Below are 24,438 nucleotides of genomic sequence, written 5' to 3' on the forward strand. Positions count from 1 at the left end.
TTCTTATTTATGGTTAAAGGGGACCCGTCACCCAAAAAAATTATTCAAAATCCTATTTTATCAGATTAGTCAAGGATAATGAACTTTAATTACACTATATAAATTATTTGAATATTGTTTCCTTCAGTCTGGGATTTCAAAATTACAGCAAGCAGGCAGCAGCCATTTTGTGGACACTGTTATTAAGACAAGCCTTGCATCATCTCAGAATTTTGTTTTTGCACCAGAATGGGGGACCCAATGTCCATTCCCATGTCCTGGCCACACAGTTATATGGTAAAGAGAACGGGGGAATGTGTGGGGAGCAGTGACATCTAAGAAGTGCTGAATTGAAAGTGAAAGTAATTGTCTGCCCCGCCTCTATGCCACGGGCATAGAGGAGGGGCAGACAATATTTGATTGACATCTGAGATTTTTAAATCAGCTTACAACAGCTATGAATGCTTAAATAAAAAATAGAAATTGGATTTCATGTTTAATTTGAAAAGGACTTTTATTATACAGATTTTTGTGTCTGGGTGACAGGTCCACTTTAAAATTGAAATTCAAAATAAAAAGTTAAAAAAAAAATTCTTATTACAGAAACACCCCTTATCTGGAACCTCCCATGGTTTAAGCATTCAAATAAATAGATTTTATTTATTTATTCGACTGCTTAAACCATGGGGATTTACAGATAAGGGGCTTTTTGTAATAAGAATTTTTTTAAGCATTCCAATAAAAAGATTATATATAGCCCCATATCAGTAGATCAATAATTTTAGCACGTTTAAAGATGTATAAAACATTCTATTTTAGTTTTAAAAAAAAGTAAACTCAAGACATACTGTAGAAAAGGATTTATTTAGATTTCCATCCAGTAGACCCTACATGGTTTGGGAATTTCTTCGTACAAAGCTAGTGCACTTATAAAACATCAAGGCATTATTAATTCCAACCAAAAGAAACAGGTTTACCTCTCTATTTATTACTATTTAAGTAATAAGGCACAATAGTCACTTAAGCATTCTATTTGGAAAGTGGATTTCCACGCACTTTCATCTATTTGTAATGCCAGGAAATTAAGGATATAAACGTGGTTATACATGAAAAGTATCTGCCTTCCTTTTAAAGGACAAGGAAAGTCAAAAAAATAAAATCCCATTTTTACTTTCTTTAATGAAAAAGAAACCTATCTCCAATATACTTTAATTAAATGTGTACCGTTTTTATAAGAGACCTGACTGTATGCAGTGAAATTCTCCCTTCATTTACTGCTGTGGATAGGAATTGTCAGATGGTCCCTTAACTTCTGAGCAGGGAAACAATCATACTTATGAACAGCAGCTTTGTTTATGACGATCCCTAAGCAGCCCAGACCACACTGAGCATGTGTCTTGTCTTGCAAAGATATTTAACAAAGTTACAAGATGACAGCCCCCTGTGGCCAACTTTGAAAGCATAAATCATTTGTTTGATTAGGCTTTGTGGTGCAATAAGTTTATGCTTATATTTAGTATGCAAAATACAGCATTTCTAGCCTTAATCTATTTTAGACTTTCCTTGTCCTTTAATTCAAACCAGAAAACATTTTTGAAAACTCTTAGCTCAGCTTTAAAAAAAAATATGATAATTATATAAAATTATGTTTGCTATGGGGCTGGAATTTAAAATGTCTGCTGGTCTCACATGTCCAGCTAAACGTTATTGCAGCAAAATGAAACAATTCCATTCACAAGCATGGCAAACCAAGAAGTTTCAGCACAGATCCAAAATGCAGGAAAAAAAATTTCACAACCATTTATCCAAGATCCTGTACAAGCCATAACGTTTCCAGATAATAACTTCAGGTAAGGAGTTTTAAAACAGAAAAAATGTTCAACTAAACTGCATTTCCATGGAATGCAAGTAACAAGATAGAGAGAATTAAGCGTCAGAAAGATAAAGAAAACACAGCAAGGAAATTTCCATATTTCCATATATATATATACATATATATAATTTTATAGTCTCTTTTTCCATTGGGAGATGGGCAAGATTGGGAGTGCTGCATTCTGCCATTGGTAACATGATAAACAGATAAAGGCTTGATCTAAGCAGAAACCATATATCCCTCTTATGTAACTGTGTTGTGTCAATACAGAAGAAAATACTGGGGACTAGTTTCCTTGGAAAGCTCCTCTAGCAGCAGCAGTGGCAGCGCCTGCAGCAGCATTCTGAACATTGCGGTTGGCGAGAATTCCTTGTGAGAATTCCTCTTGCGCTCTCTGAAAGCTGGCGCCTGTTCTACGATACATGGAATGAACCTGTTAAAAGACAAAATGAACAAAGAGGGCGAATTGAATTAGGTGAATCCTTTCAAGAAGAAAAAACAAACAAATAGCAGTCATTCGATAGGTACTCACCCTCTTGAGCAGGACTAGTGAGAATACACTGCAGACCGTAAAGAAGGAAGCCACTACCATCATTATAACTGTGACGGCAACATTTGATTTAATCATTGTAAGAGCCATTATCCAACCACTAAAACAAGAAACAAATTACATTATTAGACAAGGTAAGCAAATGGGGAAATGGGAGTCTTAAAGGAGAACTAAGGCTTAAAGGGATACTGTCATGGGAAAACATGTTTTTTTCAAAACACATCAGTTAATAGTGCTGCTCCAGCAGAATTCTGCACTGAAATCCAATTCTCAAAAGAGCAAAGATTTTTTTATATTCAATTTTAAAATCTGACATGGGGCTAGACATATTGTCAGCTTCCTAGCTGCCCCAGTAATGTGACTTGTGCCTGCACGTTAGGATGGAGCTACTTTCTGGCAGACTGTTATGTCTGTGCTGGGTCACTTCCCACAGACAACATCTCTATGAAGCTGCAGTATCTCACCTGTCTCCCCAGCCTGGTATTCCAACTGCTTGGATAATGTAAATGACAATCTGGCAGAAGAAGATGATGAAGAACAAAAAGAAGCTGAAGGAACTGTCTGTCCTGGGATTGAGAAAACAAACAACATTACAAATAAATCCAGTAGTTATAATTAAAAAAATAATTACATGCAACACAATAATGAAAAAAACAACCATTAGGACAGATAAACGTGAAGGTGAACTGGAAGTGTTTACCAATGGTCCTATAGTTTAAAACAAGAGTTACACGTCTCCATTTGACTGCTAATATATCATTTAAGTTTCCAGACACAAGTTACCTGGCAAGTGTTAATGAAAACACTCTGTGAATAAATGCTAAACACCTAATAAGCTTCTGTGAATGTGCTAAAAAGGAGGTTGAACAGGAAAATGCTTTCTTAATGATAGTAGTCTGTAACAGCAGCTTGTACGTGTCTTGTAAAATTCTTATTGCAATGCAATAGAACTCACCTGAATGCTTTGTAGATGGGCCGATACCAGCAAAGAAAGGCACAAGGGGTGAACATAACAAACCACAGAATGGACAGGCCGAAATCCACCCCTCCGGTGGACACAGCAGTAAAGTAAGAAAGGCAGGCCAATAGATTAAGGAATAGGGTGAATGTGTGTACTAGGGAGGGAAAGATAAAAACATGAAAAAAATAAATAAATCATATTTATTACAAAATGTAATCAAGCTGCATCATTACACAAACCCCAATGCATTAATAAATGCATTATTCCATTATTCCACTATGGAATGCAACTTGTCAGACTGGGCAATCGACAAAAGCAGTTACAATAGCCTAGGTTTATTAAAAAAAAATCAAAATGCCCCTCAAACAGTAATAATTTCCTAGAATCATGTGAAACAAGAGTCATGTGGATGTATATTATAACAGGCTCTAGTTAGAAGTATTGTAGGCTCATACCAAAGGATATGCTGGAGCAAGCAGCTCTGTGGAAATCTGATACCCACTTTGGCTGACTGGCAACACCCAAAGGTAATCCAATGAATCCCTTAGAGAACCAGTATGTTTGCCTTCAAGTAACAAGATAATCTACTGAAGAAATCTTGTCAGATATTTTATTAAAGAGGTCACAATCTTAGATGGGTCCATAGAATCATAAGGTCTGCTAAAGCTTTTACTACAGACACGTCTGCTGTACATACAGTAGAATTCCAATTTGAAAGATTCCAGGGGCACATGTAAAAACAGCGGAAATTCTGTGAAAACATAAAATCTGGAAAAAAATAAAATGTAGTTTGTCTTTATGGGACTAGGCAAACATAAAACCCAGATTCTACAGTAGAATCTCCCATTTTATATTTTTTAGGGGACCAGGAAATAAAAGTGTAAAATCCAGGAAAATATAATAACAGAAATGTGTTATGGCAACTTTCTTTCAAATACTACTTTGAATTCTTCACGTACTCAAAGAATGTAAGTACAGGAGTCAGTTTTTCTTTTGAAATACAATATTTACTTGGTTAATAACAAGGGCTAAGCATTGCAGCATTAATATTACACTATGGGATATGTACAGTCACACACAACCTAAAGCAATAAGTGATTTGTGCATAACTGTATACAGTGCAGACTAATTGGATTAGACAATTTACAGTCATAACCATGGAAAAGTATGCATCTGGTTAATATTTTAAACATCTTAATTAAGATCATTATAACAGTCACAAAGGACATTAGCTATTTTTCAGAACATCAGGACAAATTCTGGGAAAACAATGTAAATCAGTTAAAAGCACCCACTCATTATAAATTGGTGGGACCACAAAAAAATGTGGGAAAACTTAAAATCTGGGTATGTAAAATAAATCAGCTGCCCTAAACACAGAGCCTTGGGTGCCTGTACAGAAATACCACCCTGCATTCAATCCCTTTAAAGTAAGGTCTCTGTTTGCACTGAATGTACAGCAGCACCGTTGTCTGTTTTTAATGGTTTATGAAATATTGGTAGTTTTAGATGATTTTATACTGCTAGGCAGGCTTTCCGCTCAACAGCTTTTTTAAGAACCAGAGTGTCAGCAACCCAACCTATTAATGCTGAGTCAAAAGGTATTAGCAGTTTTAAAATGCATATATATCAGAAACCACTTCAAATAAAAAATATATGTAAATTACAAAAGTGCTCAGAGGACCATTCAAAGTAAGTTTACATCAATTCATTATTTGGGTTTAGAGCTCTTTAAAATAAAATACTGAGGGCTCTGGTGCATTAGGGCTGTCATCAAAATCCTACTTGGCTCTTAGGCTAATGCCAGATGGGGATGAAAATCGGGAAGTATGTACAGGCCAAGAATAAGTCCAAATGCTGGCACACACGCCCGATTTTGGTGAAAAAAACACGAAATCAGCTACGTGTAAATGCACCCGAGCCGATGCATTAGTTTCGGGCACAGAAGTCTAATGCCAATTAGGGACTGATTCTTGGCGACAATTGTATCAGCCCAAGCACATATGGATAATTTTGGCAACAAAAAAAAAAAAAAACCACACAGGAGCATGCTAACACCCAAATCAGCTACTAGTGCCTGAACCCAGGGCAATGCAATTGTTCTGGGTGCAGGCAGGACAGAAGGTGAATTCTCTGCCTGCATATTTCTACAGGCCGATTTTCAGCCCCAATTTTTCCCTTTTTTGCTACGATTGTCAGCTCCATCTGACATAAGCTTTGGAGGAGCCTGCACCTTACTAACTAAATATTGTTTTTCAAAATCCCTAGAATCATGATGCCACGCATGATTTGATATCTTTGTATTTCCATGTTTGCTGCCCTAGGCATGTGAAACCATACTTACACATCCATAGATAGTAGAGCATTTTGCAGGTACGTTGATAATCTGCAGGAATATCGACAGAAATGTCCTGATAGAAGCATGGCTTAATGGGGCATTTTGGAGGAAGTGGGGGCCAATTGTTCTGTCTTACTGTGGGATTGAAGAGAGAAAATGAGTTGGTAGAGAACTAGTGAACATTAAAGATAAGGTAACTTTTAACAAGTAAGAGCTTTGTTTCGTGTGTTTGTGCCGCCATCCATTTACTTCCAAGAGCATTCCATGTACTGAAAGCAAAACAAATGTATTTGATAATGTAAATTTATAAATGTAATTGATACTGAATGCAGTATCCACCTGGCAGTTTATCTTTACCTGAAACATTGTAATGTCAGACACAGAACAAAAAAGGGGTAAACAAATACTGCTTTCAATTGCAAATACATCACTGAACATTTTAATCAATATCTATTGGAAAAATGTTTTAAAGGGGAAAAAGGGGAGGGAAAGTCAAGTACAAATAAGACAGAATAATGTGTAATATTTGGGCTTAAGTATGGCATACTTTCATTTTGGGACAATTTTCAATGTTTAGCTTCTCCTGTTAAAATTGGCATTTGGAAGGAAAAATAGAAACCCCAAGTCTGATTGTTGCTGCATACTACAAACTGCAAATATATTTATTTGATAGGTTAAAAATCCTCCAATAACATGACAGTCCTATTTTGTAAGGTCTATGCTCAACTTCATACAACTTATAAGAAAACATGGTAATTGAGTAATGCCCACAATAACAGAGAAAGATTCCATTATGGGTATGTAGAGTTCCTGAATAGCATTATTACATCATGTTAAGGAAAAGATAAATTAGTCACAGGTGCCAAAAAACAAAAGCTCACTATTACGCTAGAAAAGATTGACAGTTAACAGGCTTGCACTGTGACGTACAGATAACTAAACATGATCATAAACCTACTTACAGTTAATATTTACATTCCTCATCTCTTGCTCCTTCCTGTCCAACTCTGCTGCTTTCCGCTCCAGCTCTTCCTGTTGTTGTAGAAGTCCTGTTTGAGCAGCCATTGCTGCAGCCTGTAGGGAAAGCAAGAGAGGTGGGAAAGTTTTCTAACACTATGAAGGTAGGACAAGAAAGAAAGCAATTTTACTTACAGAAGAAACAAAGGATAAAAATATTGTAAAATGTAACCATTGTTTCTGTTTTTGGAAATGAACTTTCAGGTAATCTGATTTTAATGGACCATTAAAAATGGAAATTATTTTTAGAATACATTTTATGAATTGTTCAGTATAAAAATAAAAACTGGGTAAATAGATTACATTTTACAATTGTTTAATGCTCAGTTGGTGTTCACACTTAACGAAATGCAAATAGCTCATTTGTGCAGTGATAGCCAAAAAGATAGCAGAAATGATTGGTTCTGCTTGGTAAATAATTGTCAGTTTATTGGAGCATACATCAGCTATGGATTTCCCTAGCCTAAATAACTATTTCCAGCAGAGGGCAGTGATATGCTCAGATGCCACACAGCAGGAATGGAGTTGTCTGCAGCAAGAAAAAGATTGGTTGTCAATATGCAATAATAATGTGCACGAGGCCCTAATGCGGCAGCACTCATGGGCCTGGACCCCCCAGTCCAACACTGTATATGGTCATTGATAAACTCACAGGAGTGTGCTGTGGGTATTCGGGATAGTGACTTTCATCACTGGGTCTGGGAGCACTGGGGAGTACAGATTGGGTGCCAGGACCACGTGGACTCTGGACGCTTGCCCGCGAAATCCGCCGCTGCCTCCAGCTCAGCACAGCTTGTCACCAAGTAATATCAAGTCCTGTCAGTTATCTAACACTGGTCCAATGAACCTGCTTTCCTTCTTAGATCAAAATATAACACAATAAAAGACAGTGTTTTTCACTTGTAGTACCTCATCTTTGCTTATTTTAGGCTAGTCATTTTTCCATTAAGAGATCAGTGTAAACAGAAAACACACTGCAGTTAAAATGGCTTAACTTGAATGAAGCATTGACAAAGAAGCTGGAACTTTTTACATTCTTACTTGCCTTTACCTTTGCCAAAAGGGGTTTTCATATAATATTAATTTAGAACCAATTGTTAAAGCAATTCATATAAAGTTGGCTTGTTTATCAGTACACCTTTAAAGAAACATGGGTATTAAATAACGTCACAAAAAAAAGAAATAATAATATGCAGTAGGGGTTCTGACCGGGACACTTGTGCAAAGCTTTCAAATAGGCATCACATACCGCATCTAAAAACAAATGCTCTGTGAGGCTACAACTGTATTGTTATTCCGACTTTGTATTGCTCATCTTTCTGTTCAGGACACTCCTATTCATATTCCAGTCTCTTAGTGAAATCAGTACATGGTTGCTAGGGTAATTAGGACCCTAGCAACCAGATTGCTGAATTGCAAACTGGAGAGCTGCTGAATAAAAGCTAAAAAAACTCCAACAAATAATAATAAATGAAAAACAATTGCAAATTGTCTGAGTATCACTCTCTGCATCATATTAAAAGTTCATTTAAAGGTAAACAACCCCTTTAAATGCTGAACAAGGACATAATTTTCTGGTAACATTTACCTGTGATGTACTGTCAACTGAGGGTTGGAGCACGGCAGGCTGGGATTGAGTAGCAGGCTGAACTGGGATGGTTTTCTGATTGGGATTTGTCTGAAAAACAGAAAGAAGTTTGTCTTAATTAAATAAAGTGATCATGACAGGTCTCACGATATAGAGTCTAGAGTCCACGTTTAAAGCAAAAGGCCTGCAAGAAGAATAAGCACACTATACTGTAATTGAAGCCGTACAGTAAGGTCTGACAAATAATTCATAAACAATACAATATACTAAATTAAGATAAATTTAAGTGTTTTGAACTAGATCCTTAAACTACGGGCATATTTACTAAGCAGAAATGACTAAAGATTTCATATAAATACACTAACAGCACTGAATCATTTCACTCTAAAATTAGAGAGTTGAATGTGCGTTAAGAAGAAGAGAAACCATAGATAAAATGCTGGCATAGAAGACACCCAAATGACCCTGCCTCATGCATAATAAATTCATACTTTAGTGTTTTCAGGGCAAATACCACCCTTTGTACACAATGGCAGGCAAATGCAATTGAAGTGGCATAAGGCACAAGTGGTGTTAGAAGAAACACCATGCTTTTTACATTAACATTAACACACTGCTGCTAAAATATATAGGAGAGATATAAACTAAAATGTGTCTATTAGAGCTACATTGCCTATGGAAAAAGATGTTTTGCTCATGGTATTCTTAGTGGCCCAAATATGTGGGCCAAACTGACTGAAAAATGACCCTCTTTGTGCCCTTTATGATAATGAGTTGAATGGGCTTATTCATTATTATTATTACTACAACATCATACCTCTAATTGTTTTATAATCGGGAGTCCATACATCTGATTTCCGTATATCTTTAGACATGGCCACAGGGACATCGGCACACAAAAACTTGTATCAAAAGATATATGTCCCAAGGCTTATTTTCAGTAAAAATAAATTATTTATTAGTATTCACATTTTAAAAAGTTTTTGATACATACTGACCCCACATGGCCCACCTTACGCGTTTCATACCCTCCGGCACTCAGTCATAGGTGTCTCCTAGGTAACGCGTAAGGTGGGCCATGTGGGGTCAGTATGTATCAAAAACTTTTTAAAATGTGAATACTAATAAATAATTTATTTTTACTGAAAATAAGCCTTGGGACATATATCTTTTGATATAACATTATACCTCTATACACATTATGGTTCGGTATGAATGGATACTAAAAGGAATATTTGGATTTGTGCAAAGTCCTGGTACCAGGAGGCAGCAGGGGTTGTTTTTATAGCATCTAGCTTGTAGGTGAAATATACTGGTGCCTTCATCATAAGCTCTACTACATTAGCAGATTTGTGCATTATTATAATTATTCAGTACCCACCAGATGAGAACCTTCAGTGAATGGGTTAAATTCTTCCACACTGCCATGGTTGCCAGCTGTAATCTGTGTCACAGAAGGATCCTATGAAACAAAAAGTACACCGATTATTGTAGTAATTCTGAAATAAAATATCACTTATCTTGCTGTCTTCTTAACGGCTCATAGTAGAATATAATAAACAATGAAAGGTCTGCCATTGAAAAATTATAAATTTATCTTTTAATATTAATTCCTTTTGTCAAAGCATATACATATACAGCATATACACATATACAGTTAATATGAAAACAACCTACTTTTTTTGCACTGGTTGAGGATTTATTTTATATACTGTTTAGGACCACTAGGGAAACCAAGGCATAAGCATTTTATAAAGCAAGGCAGATCCCATGCAAATGTACCAATAAAAAGGCAGGCACTGTATAGAAAATGCTGTGTGTTTACATTAAAAAAAAAATCCTCCACACACCTGATTTTAGTTACCTAACTAACTGGTCAGTCTTCAGCATTGACCTATGACTGGCAATAGAGACTGGGAGCTTAGTATTTTCCAAGCAGTGCTGTTATTATTAATCAATGTTTAAAGGGATACTGTCATGGGAAAAAAAAATTTTTTCAAAATGAAACAGTTAATAGTGCTGCTCCAGCAGAATTCTGCACTGAAATCCATTTCTCAAAAGAGCAAACAGATTTTTTTATATTCAATCTTGAAATCTGACATGGGGCTAGACATTTTGTCAATTTCCCAGCTGCCCCATGTCATGTGACTTGTGCTCTGATAAACTTCAATCACTCTTTACTGCTGTACTGCAAGTTGGAGTGATTATCACCCCCTCCCTTTTCCCCCCCCCAGCAGCCAAACAAAAGAACAATGGGAAGGTAACCAGATAGCAGCTCCCTAACACAAGATAACAGCTGCCTGGTAGATCTAAGAACCGCACTCAATAGTAAAACCCATGTCCCACTGAGACACATTCAGTTACATTGAGAAGGAAAAACAGAAAGCATTTCTCTCCTGAAGTGCAGGCACAAGTCACATGACATGGGGCAGCTGGGAAATTGACAAAATGTCTAGCCCCATGTCTGATTTCAAAATTGAATATAAAAAAATCTGTTTGCTCTTTTGAGAAATGGATTTCAGTGCAGAATTCTGCTGGAGCAGCACTATTAACTGTTTCATTTTGAAAAAAATGTTTTTTCCCATGACAGTATCCCTTTAAATAACATTTGTTATATAAATGGTTATAAAAAAAACATGGAATACATATATTTAAACATGCAAAGGAAGCATATAAGTTTTACATTTCTCTGGTCCTTTAAATGGATATGGTCATGGGAAAACATGTTTTTTTCAAAACACATCAGTTAATAGTGCTGCTCCAGCAGAATTCTGCACTGAAATCCTTTTCTCAAAAGAGCCAACAGATTTTTTTATATTCATTTTTGAAATCTGACATGGGGCTAGACATATTGTCAATTTCCCAGCTGCCCCCAGTCATGTGACTTATGCTCTGATAAACAAATCACTCTTTACTGCTGTACTGCAAGTTGGAGTGATATCACCCCAAGAGGGACCGGGCTGATCCAGGAGACGCAGCATGGCGGCCCCCCATAACATAAAAAAGCCATCAGGCCCGGGACAATTGTCCCCACTGATGGCAGCCCTGCGCACCTAACTACGTACAGTATCTGTCTCTCCCGGAGAGCGGGGATTTGGTTGACGATTCCCCTGTAACCATAGCTAAGACCGCAACATGTGCGGAGGTTGCGTGCAAGAGGAGTACCTGGACCCGGTGAGTGGCACACTACTACAAAGCTGCTGCTCGCAGATCTTCTCTTTTCCTCGACCTCAGGAACTCACATCACCATGTCCCCCTGACTGATGCTAATGACACTGGACGCGGCCACAGCGGGGGCTGGGTAAATAACCTTGGATGGCCGTTTCTTGCCCGCGGGCCGTAGTATGAGGACCCCTGACAGACTATATATTCTAATATGTTAATGAAAACTAAGGGGCAGATTTACATAGGGTCGAATATTGAGGGTTAATTAACCCTCGTTATTCGACTGCCGAATGTAAATCCTTCGACTGCGAATATCGAAGTCTAAGGATTTACCGCAAATAGTTCGATCGAACGAAAAATCGTTCGATCGAAAGATTAAATCCTTCGAATCTTTCGATTTGAAGGATTTTAATCCATCGATCGAACGATTTTTCTTCAACCAAAAAATTGATAGAAAGCCTATGGGGACCTTCCCCATAGGCTAACATGGCACCTCGGTAGGTTTTAGGTGGCGAAGTAGGGGGTCGATTTTTTTTTTAAAGAGACAGTACTTTGACCATCGAATGGTCGAATAGTCGAACGATTTTTAGTTCGAATCGTTCGATTCAAAGTTGAAGTAGCCAATTCGATGGTCAAAGTAGCCAAAAAAAAGTTTTTTTTATTCTATTCTTTCACTTAAGCTACGTAAATGGGCCCCTAAATATATACTCTATGACACAGATCATTAGTATACTTCCCATGAACTCCATTATCTCCAACATCAGTGTGTCATGCTTTAATGTTGCCAGAAACTGGTCACGAGTTTCCTTCAGAAAGACTGTATTCATGATTATGCCATTTATATACAAGAGTGAGAACTCCACGTAATCTTCAACAGGTTTCTCAACTGTATGACTCACACTGAAGCAGGTGTGACCAAGTAACATATGTCAAGTGTTCTCACTTTCTTGTTATTTCCTATTTCCTTGTTATTAAGTCATACAAGAATCAGCCAGTAAACTTAAATCAGTGTTCCATACTCTGCCTCAGTATTCAGATCTATCTATCCATTCTTACATGATCTATTTAGGATATGAAGGCAACTCAGATTCATTAATAATAATTTGTTGATTTTTTGGATTCTATACACCAGATCACTTGAATATTACAATGTTATGTTCTACACTAAACTCACATAGTGCAATTAATTATTGCAAGTCTTAAATTATGCTGATGGATTAGTGTTAGCTGACAAAATATAGAATCCACTGTTGGGGTATTTAGCCTAATATGGCCCCCAAATGAGACTAAGTAATGAAACTAGTAATGGGTGGGTTGAATCCAGATGGAACAAAAGTAGATATTTATTAAAGAGGACGGTGAAGACAGTGGCAGGAATGTGGGGAGAGCAGTGACATCTAGGAAGTGCTGAATAGAAAGTGAAATTAATTGTCTGCCCTGCTCTATGCCTTAGGGCAGGGGCACACGAGGAAACTTCGGGTGACTTCAGAAATTATCGTCAACTTATTTAGAGAATGACAGCAAAGGTATAAAAAGGGCAGGGGGCAACAAATGCAAAAATGTTTGCACAGTTCAAAGACTGACAGAACAATATACAGTATCCTATATTAGTATGTAGCCAGACAAATGGTGCACAGTGTAATCAGGGAGAGTAAACTGCCACACTCTTTTTTCCATTGAAATAATAATAACAATAGTGTAGACCAGGCTATCTAGTCAAGAGAAAAAAAACCACTCAGTTAAAAGTGGAGGGGAAGGCCCTGGCTGGTAATCTCTATATTCTGGCAAATGACAAATGGGCTTCAGTAGACTGCCATAGACCATCACTTTATATTAAGCTTGTGGGTAGGCAGTTTAGGCCTCTGCGTCCTTGATATACCAGGGACTATTTTAAAAATGTGTCTGGACTTCTCAACTGACATCGGTCTGTTATTGATTAGGAACTTTGGTTAATATCACGCGCTATGAAAATGGTCCTGCATATGACTTGTGTGAACAGAACTGTAAATTGGTCCAACCACCTATAGTATAAGATCTGTTATACACAATGCTTGGGACCTAGGGTTTTTTGCATAAGAGATAGTTTTGTAAGTTGGCTCTCTACACCTTAAAGGAACAGTAACACCAACGGATCGGTTTGCTTCAGTAAATACTGCTATAGTTTATATACTGTAAACAAGCTGCTGTGTTGTGAAGGTGGCAATTGAAATAGGACAAAATGGCACAGGTTAAATAGCAGATAACTGATAAGTACTGTAGAACACTATTATATTCTACAGAGCTTATCTGCAATGTAACCTAAGCCTTTTCTCCTTTGCATTCAGAGCAGATATCAGCAGCACACCGTAGATATGAACAAACGTGTATTTTATTGCATCAAATCATTTTAAACAGGGCAACGTTTCGGGCCGCCCGGAAACGTTGTTCATATCTACGGTGTGCTGCTGATATCTGCTCTGATTGGATAATTTGGCCCTGTAACAGGCGTGGGTCCTTCAGTACAGCACCTGGTACCGCAAAGGTATGTGTTCAAGGTTTTAAGCTCTCCACCTCGTTTTCTCCTTTGCATGGCTGCCCCTACGGCTACACACTAGCTTTTCCATATAAACGTTAGTAGTGTTTCTAAAGCAAACACATCAGTTTTACAAGTGCAGGGTAATAATACATTATATTTGAATTACACATTTTTGGTGTTACCAGCCTGATTAAAAAAATCTAAACATTACACAGTTTGGATTTATGCAGTTTAGTTACCATCATATATATGATTTTGTTTTATTATTCTATTTTTTTTTTATTTACAAAAAAAAAATCATTTTTAAAAATTAGAATGATTTGCTTAAAATTGACCTAATTCAGAGCTTTCTGGATCATAGGTTTCCTCATAAGGGATTCCATACCTGTATTTAATTAAAAACTGCACATAATTACACAATGAACACTGATGCAGATTAAGGGTAGGGACACACTGGGCGATTTGGGGAGATTTAGTCGCCTGGCGACTAATCGCAGCGACTTTCCACGACCAATCTTCCCCGAATGCCTCCCCTCACTCTGCGCCTGGATAAAATGAAAAATCGCCTGCGCTAATCACACGCGGCGATTTTTTTCCGAAGTCGCCCGAAGTTTCCTCGTGAGGCAACTTCGGGCGATTTCGGAAAACGAATCGCCGTGTGTGATTAGCACCGGCGACTTTTCATTTTATCCAGGCGCAGAGTGAGGGGAGGCATTCGGGGAGAAAAGTCGCTGCGATTAGTCGCCAGGCGACTAAATCTCCCCAAATCGCCCAGTGTGTCCCTACCCTAAGACACATTTCTTTAGTCAGCTCCTTACAGATGTCTGCTAAACCCTGCAGCCTAATGCCACCTGCTGCTTTCTGCTAATACCATGATAAACATGGTCTCCCTTACTAGGATTAATTCCCATTTACTTACTATGGTAAACTGAAGAGCATTTGTGGAATGTTACACCTCTTAACAGAATCCCTAACCTGGGTTCAGTCTTGGATAGTGGGGCCCCTCTGCAGGCATGGAGAGTGTACATAAAACTAGTTTATTCAGATTAAAAATATAGTGGAACAGCTGTAGAACTAAAGAGATGATTGTGCATCTTCTTACCATACCAAGGAAGATTAAAATGTTTCCTTATAGTCCATTCTGTAGTTCCAAATGTATTTAGAACAGCAAAAAAGTGCCCCCCCAAACCTCACTTTACATACAAGCACGATAAATAATCAGATTTAAGTGCTTCTATGAAGGAAGATATGGCAGAATCAATTCTATTTTTAATTATATTTAACAGCTATATGCCAGGCTCAATTAATATATAAATTGTTTTTGGTTTTCCAATTGTTTTGGTTTAGGATAACCAAAGGATGTGGTTTATATGTTTGAGCTTTGGCAGTTATAAAATGCCTTGACTATTGTGTACTAAACTTCTTTTAATCAACATGGAAAATACATTTGTATATTAAAGGAACACTCAAAAATGAAAGTAATTAACATATTGTATATTGTATAAGCATGCACTGGTAAAATCTGTGTGTTTGCACAGCTTACATAACAATTAACAGATAAAACACCATATTGAACAGGGTTTATCTGTTATGTGCAATGCAACCTGTGACTTTTCTCCTTTTTTTCCAGCTTCAAGAGCTGCCCCCATGGCTACACATAAGCTTTATATAAACTATAGTACTCTTTCTGACATAAACACCCCAGTTATACCAGTGCAGAGCAGTACATTATATAGTGAATAAAGTAACCCCTATTGTAAAATATAAGGATATTATAAGTTACCGAGGAGTTTCATGACCATATAAAAACATGAGGCCGAAGGCCGAGTGTTTTTATACAGGTCATGGAACTCCAAGGTAACTTATAATATTCTCATATTTTGCAACTGGGGGTACTTTATTTATTATAATACACAAGTTTCGGTGAGTCATGTGAAAGAAATGACATCAGAACTCACCGTTTATAACTGATGACATCAGAACTCACCGTTATAAGGATATAATTTACAAGATATTCATGGCTTTTGTGTATTATATTTTAATTACTTTGATAAAAACTTTTTTTTGGTGTTCCTTTAAAAACAGAGTCAGAGTCAAAGGATTTATGTACCTACTTCACAGCCCTCTATAAAACTCATAACTAAATTAACTTTCACAAGACACCTTGTAGGATAGAAGTGGAGGCATGCTTGGTGCATTGTTATGTGACAGAAATAGACCGACAGTGTGAGAATAAGGGATTGCCTGGGTGTGAATTTTGCATCCACGACGTTCCTTCTGGCTGCTGAATGCCATCATACAGACTTTCTTAAAAGCAACAGCTAGTAGACAAGGATATAAAAAAAACTGTAATTATTTGCTTCCACTGGATTCATAGGAGCTCTAATATTTAATATCACAGCAGCTCATGATGGAAACAGGTCATTAACAAGACCCTAAAGGCAAGTTTTAGAGTACTAAGGGGAGCAAAACGGTGTCCATTAGTGCTCATTCAAAAAAAGTACTTGCTGCCATATGCATTTCACACAAAGTGCCGAATACAGCATCAGCCTGTGTCTGCCAGTGCTCACTAACTTGCACATATCAATGAAAAGCCTTTGTGCCCACACCTCATAAATACAGCTCTGCCAAATGCAGGAAAGTGTGTTTTTCTCTACCTCATGTGTGATAAATGATGTTTTAGGTCCTCACTACTTTTTCCAGAGCAGGGCCTGCAATTGTAGGCTTGTGGTCACCAAGATCTGGGCACATATGCAACAGTTATAAGGTTATTTATGAAATGTGTCTCATACACCATTGTGTAGTGATGTGTTCCCTGGCTGGGGCTGACACTGATGTCTATGTTGGTAACCTAGGGCCTACGTTTAGGGGCAGATTGATCAAGAGCTCTCATTGTACAAAGTCCCCTTAGATGTCAATGGTAAAGCAACCCGAGATTTTTTTTTAAACGTTGAGTATTTTCAAGTTACTGGATTGACAAAAACATACTAAAACTGCAGCAACAAAATGCAAAAATGGCTGGTAAATATCTAGAGATCTTGAGTTGTGGGAAAATGTGGTTCTTAGTCTAGTCACTACATTTCTCTCCTCAGTCCTTGATAAATCAGTTCCTTAGCATGAGGAATAACTTGGTGGTTGCAGTTTCTACAGCTCAGTGATAAATATTTCATCCACAGCTACAATGTATTCCTAAAGTTACATATCCATGGACATAAGGTCAGTGCTTAGAGGCAATGCTACTGTAATCTTGATTGGAACCCCCTATGGTATACTGGTCACATTCCTTTCCAAAACACTGCAGCTACACCCAGGCACTATATCTGTTCTCCAGCTCTGCTGCTGGATCTGTAAAACACACAGGTGCAATAAGCTATACAATTTATTGTGAACACTTTCTGATTCTAAAATTGATGCAAAGTACTACTGAAATGTCAGAAACACAAGATGTTTAAATCGATTAATCCTATTTATTGCCTTGTGCTCCATCCTGGCATTATCAACATCACCATTTATTTCCACAATGCAAACATAACACAAGTTATGCAGCGCTTTATACTGAAAGGTTTCTTACCATAAGTTTGCAAACATTACCATTACAGAGTAAAAATTCAATCTAAGGGCTCTCCCAAGAGCTTGCAATCTAAAGGGCTGGGGAACAGAGGTTCCCTAAAGGGTTAGGGAATATAATTTCTGATTAATTACAATGCATTGAACATGCTTCTCTAAACAGTTGGAACTTTAGTGAGCGTTTGAAGGTATGGAAGGAACGTATCAGTTTAAAAGACAGGAAGAAGCTCAAAAGCAGTCTTCAGTTTGGAATAGGATGAAGTGAAGAGAGGAGAAGCAAAAATCAGAAGCAGAGTGTAGGTTGTGGGAAGGAGTGTATATCAAGAGAAACTATTTATTGAAACATTCACAACTTGGGCTCTGAAACTTCAAAAATACCCTGTGCTGGTATTACTTCAAATGCTAATAAACAGAATCAGGATAGAACCCAGCAGTGCTGCAAATGCTTTTATTTGGGAAATCTCACACAACATGTTTCAAGCTGAAGCTCTTGTTCAAGTGACACTGGTTCTGTTTTATTAGTTTATCAATATATGGGGTTCTTCATTGTTAAGGACTTTAATGTGAGTGTAATCTGACTTTAATTTGAGAGGAAATTGGATGACAGGAACAGATAGAATTGGCATTGTAAAAGATATAACATAACTGAAATAGACTGTTAAGCTGGCCAGATAGACACAAAGATCTGATCGTACGAATCAACGTACGATCGGACTTTCCCATCTCCGGATCCTCCACTAACCATTCTGATCAAAGTCTTACCATTCCGATCAAATAAAGTAGTAAAAGAACAGATCAGCAATGTTCTGCCCCTGACAACAATCGTACGATAGTTATGTCCGACCAAAGCTAGTGACAGTCTCCCACTGAAAATCGTACGATCGGCAATACACGCAGAGATATTATCGGCAGGCGACAGAAATTTTCTAACCTGACCGATCGACCAAACGAAAAATGATGGGACTCTCCACACACGGTCCGTATATCGTACGAATCCACGATTCGTATGATCGGATCGTTGCGTCTATGGCCAGCTTAAGTGAAAACCTGAGGTACAGAGGAAGATAAAAAAAAATATGCGATCCATTTTTACAGAGGTTCAGTTTTAGGTGACAGTGTGACAGTATAAACGAAGGTATATTGGGACAAAGATGAATACCTTTGCTCTCCTTGCTACGGACATGTAAGTCATGCAGTTACTAATCTCAAACATTTAACAGTTATTGTGAAAAAAAAAAAAGTACTTAAAATATTTAATTGTCATCTGGGAAAAACATTCAGATTCTATCCACATATATATTGCACAGCCTCATAAATGGTCACTGCAGTGGATCTTTACCTTGGGTTGGGCTAAAATGATACGTCTGGGACACTCCTTTCACAAACCCAGTCACATTTGTGTCACATGAGAAACATTCATGCACTGCAACCAGTGGTGCAGAAGTCTGCTGATTTGCTGATATGTGACTGCCCCATTTCACTCATTCAACAGATCTATGTAACTGAAAGACTAGAGAAATAAGAAGAAATTTAAAAGCCAAATAATGGCCACCTTTAGTGAGGTTTCTGCCTACCGAACATCTAAAAGTACAGAGACAACGCCAACCGTAAACAGACAAATAAGCAACCCACTGGCTCATATGTGTAACCCAAACAATGGAATCCTTTGGCACTGATAAAAGTAGGGTGTGCATATAACGTATCCTTGTTGGACCGTACCTTCATGTCAATAAAACCTGTTCTACAGAAGAAACAGCAGGAGAATTACAATGTGCTTACAGTAATTCTAGCACCAAGAAAGGTTATCACAAGCTTTGATTTGTAAACAAAGTGATTTATTTTCACCCAAACAAGGCATATCTTGATAACTGATTTAATCAGTGGTCTGACATTCTATACATGCTTGAATTTTCTATACATTATGGGGCAGATTTACTAAGCTTCGAGTGAATTTTCTAAGTTAAAAAAGTTCGAATTTCAAAGTAATGTTTAGGGTACTTCGACCATCGAATAGGCCATATCCGACTTTGATTCAAACTAAAACAAGTTTGACTATTCGACCATTCGATAATCAAAGTACTGTCTCTTTAAACTTCGACTTCAATACTTCGCCAAATTGAACCTGCTGAATTGCTATGTTTGCCTATGGGGACCTTCTACATACTTTTTCAAAGTCTTTACACATCGAAGTAAAATCCTTCGATTCGAAGGATTTAATTGTTCAATCAAACGATTTTAATTTGAAATTAAATTTCGAACGATTGCCAAAGGATATTCATATGATGTTTTCTTTCTTTTTTTTAAAAACCCATATGGACTACATTGGAACTGACTGGTAAAAAAGGAAAGGAGTTGTTTGTACTCTACTGGATATTCCTTTTTTTGGTCCCTGGAGGAACTCGTATTGCTGGATTTTAGATAGGGACTGCCAGGCATATTCTATTTTGGGTATGGCCCCTGCATGTTTGGGTATGTGCAATTTACTATAACTGGAATAACCAGAAAAGGAAGGCATTTCCTGAGCTTTCTTGAATCTTGACTTCAGTCACCTTTTTTTCTTTGGCTATTTCGTTCACCAACTATGTACTATGAAAAGCAGTAATAAATAGAAAAATCTATAGGTAATAGATGATTTAACATTTAAACCCAACAGAAATATATATATATATATATATATATATATATATATATTTCTATGTAATCAGTAACAAAGTACGTATTGCATTTGGTAAAAATCTGTGCCACTGTGTATTTAGCAGGGGGTTAATTTGAAATTGTGGGTTAATTGACAAAGGGGCGGAGCCACGAAACGTTGCACCACCGCAGTAAAACTTTTGCAAGGGCTTGCCCTGCAGACACAAGTTTCGTGTGCTAGTGTGGTCTTTTCTATTAATTTGAAGAAGCCACATTTGAGAAATACCTAAAAGACAAAATGCTTTGCTTGTTGGCGATGTCACAGAATGGAGCTGCCATAGTCATAAGTGGAGATTGTGCCTCACAAACTAACATCAGCCTATGCAACTTTTCTACCATTAAATCATGACATCCAACAGAGAGAATAGACAATTTTAGACAGAGAGAATAAGCATATAAGGACTGACTATAGGAACTTCATTATAGTGTGCATGAGATTTTTTTATTGGCCTATTACATTTATTGAACTTGATGTTCTTTACATCTTTGAATTCAATTACATTTTCACATCTAACTGTTCTCTCAGATACTTTATTATTTATTGGCCTACTGAATATTGTCTACACCAGTGATCCCCAACCAGTAGCTTGTGAGCAACATGTTGCTCTCCAACCCCTTGGATGTTGCTCCCAGTGGCCTCAAAGCAGGTGCTTATTTTTCAATTCCAGGCAAGTTTTGGTTATATAAAATCCAGGTGAATTGCCAAACAGAACCTCAATGTAGGTTGACAATCCACATAGGGGCTACTAAATGGCCAATCACAGCACTTATTTGGCACCCCAAGAACATTTTTCATGCTTGTGTTTCTCTCCAACTCCTTTTACTTCTGAATGTTGCTCATGGGTGAAACAAGTTGGGGATCCCTGGTCTACACTATACAATGCAGTAGGATATACAGTTTTCATGCGAAACCCCAAGCAGTTAAAATGCTGTCTTTCTTATGCTTGGGCTGGCAGTTTAATACATAGAAATCTAGAGAGAGAGAAATATTGCAAGCCACATTTTCGCTGTGCAAAGGCACTGAAGTAACTTCAGTATAAAAAAAATACCAGTACAGGAAAGCAGTCATATTACAGCAAGGCAACTAAACAGGATGTGCTGTTATACAGAGATGTTTACTTCTGAGCTGTACATCTACTTAGCCACTTTTTACAGTTACAATGTCATATAAACACCAGCAATTGTATCAACTTGTTGCAGTTACTTTATACCAGTTTTAAATCAGACGGCATGGAGATGAAGATGCTGAGATTTTTAATCTAATTGATATTAAGCTTGTAACCATTAATATGATGATGGGCAACGAGACTGTATTGTGGTATGGGACAGGATATCACCTTCCCATGTTAGAAATGTTTAACACTGGCTAATGTTTCCAGCTCAGCAGTCATTTTTGGTCAGTCAGAAGGTTTCTGAGCAATTGTGTTTCTATAGTAACCATTTAGCAAACTGTAGTAGTTTACTGGGAGAAAGGTAGGTGAAGATTAATATTATACTGCATAAAGCACTTGTGTTTAGTGGGCAATATATACCCTGAGCCTCTTTAAATAGAACATCCATTTAGGACCAATTTGGAGACACTGGCATATCTATCTCATTGGCCACATGTCTCTTTCAAGACAGAGACATAGAATTTAAATTGGACCAATAACATTATATCACTCATACTGGGATGCACTTTATTACACTCTGTCATTTGTTGCGCACCAGATACAGTACACCAGGTGGCTATTTTCCCCACTTATAACCTGGTGATGCTCTCATATAAATATGTTATGGCTTTAATAAATTAACTCCTAGGGTCACCACTCTGAAGTCATTCATTTTAGTATTTTCATATGATCATTAATCATATGTTAATTATGTATTAACTGATAATTATCATACAATACCATTTTTTTTATATAAGCTTTGTAATGTATTATTTCTGTCTCATTAAAAATTTGAATTTCATATACACTGCCTTGCAAAAGTATTGACACCAATTATTTTAGTCTTATTTCAAAGCACTGTATCTAAGTGTTTCTTATAACACAATATTTAGTATAAGTATACATAAGTAATAGACTTGTTTTCATGTTTAGTCAATCCCCAGATATTTATATAGCCACCTTTCACATATTTACACCTTTTTGGGTAGGTACCAGCTTTGAGCAGGTTAAAGACTTTATTTTTTCCAGACAAAATTTGTTCCAGGATGTTTTAGTTGGATTCATAGTTAGTTGGATTCTTAGTCAGATTCAGATAAGGGGTTTGATTGGGCCACTTAAAGACATCAAGCTTTCTGAGCCACCTCAGTGTTACTTTGTCCTAGTGTTTTGCCACCTGGGTGATTTTTAGCTCAACCAATTGGCAACAAAATACTTGAAATCAATTGCCCCTACCTCCAGTCATTTATATGGGTATTCCCTTTACAGACAGGTGTTCCTGTGGGTCCAATGATATTCAGTTAAGCATTAATCATCTGACCTGCTAGTGCACCCACCAGTGTTCTGATTACCACCCGCCAAGCTCAAAATTGTTCAGTTGTGAAACAGCTCTGAATCTCCCTGTGTGACGTTAATTCTACTTTTTATCAACGGGCATTAGTTCTTATAGTCTGACAAGACAAAACTGGAGTTGTTTGACAGAAGACAAATTGTAATATTAGGAAGTTGCAGGAAATAGACTCTATTCAAGCATAACAAGTGACAATAACTGCTTTGGAAACATTTCCCCCCCCCCCCAAACTATTCTTCTTTATACAATACTGTACACTGTTTTCAAGCAAAGGAAACAACTATTTTAAAGGCTACAGTAGCCCTAGTTCAAAGCTATAAAGAGTCTAGCTATTACATAAGCAAACATTTTCATAAACTTTGTAAAATACACTCAATTCTTACAATTTACACAACAAAAAAGAGAAAAAAGCACGGCAAAGCTTTCATTTTTAATTGGCTTGCTTCTGGTTTATGGAGAAACATCATGTAACTGGTTACTGTGGTTACACTGTGAATCTTTGTTCTAGAAGACATTTCCCTGCACATACAGCTAAATGCAAACACAAGGATTACCAGCAGACCATGAGGTCAATATTAAGATGGCACATATATACTCTAGATCAGGCATGTCCAAGGTCAGGCCCGGGGGCCAATTGCGGCCTGTTTTCAAATTTACATTGGCCCTTGGCCTCCATCATGAAATTAATAATAATGTGGTCCGCGAGCACGGTGCAATCAGGAATCACGTAGCTGTAGCAGTAATATTTGGGCACATTAGTGAAATGATGTGCCACTTGGTCTATACTGCTGCCTGTGTGCTGAAGGTGTTAGCAATAGACAAGTATTGGCACATAGTGATGCGCTGCTCTTGCATTCTTCTTTAGGGCTGAAGGTGCAATAGACGTATTGACCTGCCAGTACAGTAAACTAAAGAAGTATGTGAGAGCAGTGCATCACTATGTGCCAGTATGTGTCTATTGCTAACACCTTCAGCACACAGGCAGCAGTATAGACCAAGTGGCAGATCATTTCACTAATGTGCCCAAATATTACTGCTACAGCTACACGATTCCTTGTTTAAATGAGTTAAATGATGTTAAAGGTTCAAAGAATGTCGGGCTGAATGGTCGGCCCTCACACATTTTCACCTCACCAAATCTGGCCCTTGTTGCAAAAAGTTTGGCCACCCCTTTAATAGATTAGATTTAATAAAGTGGCTCTCAGCTGTGGTTATATAGGTGGCTCTGTTGTAAAAGAAAGTTTTACAAAAGGAATTCTTGCCTTCAGAACACCCAGAGGGGCGTTTAGGACAGGACAGATTTCATTACAGTTGCAGATCAGGACAGAGCATTAGACTGTCAAAGACCTGACTGACAAGGTCGCCATTACCCAAGTAACCTGTACCACAGGGGTCACGTGTCACACCATTAAGCCCCACCCAGCTGCACCTGCTCAAGTAGCACACTGACTCCAGGTTGGCTCTGGTAGGTATGGTTACCTAGACTGACCAGTATGACTTCCCAGTGCAGAACTAATAATACCCACAACAATTACCTGGAATGGATTCACGTCCACCGGGTCCGCGAAGGGATTCGTATCGTATCCGGACATGGCTGTAGAGGCGAGACGGCCAGTGCCTACTGCCGGATCTCCTGCGATCGAAAATCTTCCGGGATGTGACGGGAGCAGCAGCCACTGGGCTGAGAAGCGG

General features: G+C 37.7%; 1 protein-coding gene across 1 annotated transcript; it reads right to left on the minus strand.

The window, feature by feature from the left end:
- Positions 1–1,525: 1,525 nt before the first annotated feature.
- On the minus strand, positions 1,526–24,414 carry scamp2.S (secretory carrier membrane protein 2 S homeolog). Its single transcript, XM_018255568.2, has 9 exons — positions 24,282–24,414; positions 9,688–9,768; positions 8,307–8,396; positions 6,664–6,775; positions 5,708–5,836; positions 3,358–3,517; positions 2,867–2,968; positions 2,385–2,502; positions 1,526–2,285 (listed from the first exon to the last, which is right to left on the minus strand). Exons 1-9 carry the CDS (start codon positions 24,336–24,338, stop codon positions 2,139–2,141), a joined length of 996 nt encoding a protein of 331 aa, XP_018111057.1. The 5' UTR covers positions 24,339–24,414; the 3' UTR covers positions 1,526–2,138.
- Between the last annotated feature and the right edge of the window lie 24 nt (positions 24,415–24,438).

Source organism: Xenopus laevis, chromosome 3S (genome assembly GCF_017654675.1).
Source record: "Xenopus laevis strain J_2021 chromosome 3S, Xenopus_laevis_v10.1, whole genome shotgun sequence".
In the NCBI taxonomy this organism is placed as follows: domain Eukaryota; kingdom Metazoa; phylum Chordata; class Amphibia; order Anura; family Pipidae; genus Xenopus; species Xenopus laevis.

What these genes read in the sequence shown, in the direction of transcription:
- scamp2.S (XM_018255568.2), bottom strand. Translation starts at nt 24,338, where the DNA reads ATGTCCGGATACGATACGAATCCCTTCGCGGACCCGGTGGACGTGAAT. An exon ending in GCTCTACTATCTATGGATGT is followed by an intron (nt 3,518 to 5,707) that starts GTAAGTATGGTT and finishes TTCCCTCCCTAG; the next exon opens with TACACACATTCACCCTATTC. An exon ending in CCCATCTACAAAGCATTCAG is followed by an intron (nt 2,969 to 3,357) that starts GTGAGTTCTATT and finishes TCTCAATCCCAG; the next exon opens with GACAGACAGTTCCTTCAGCT.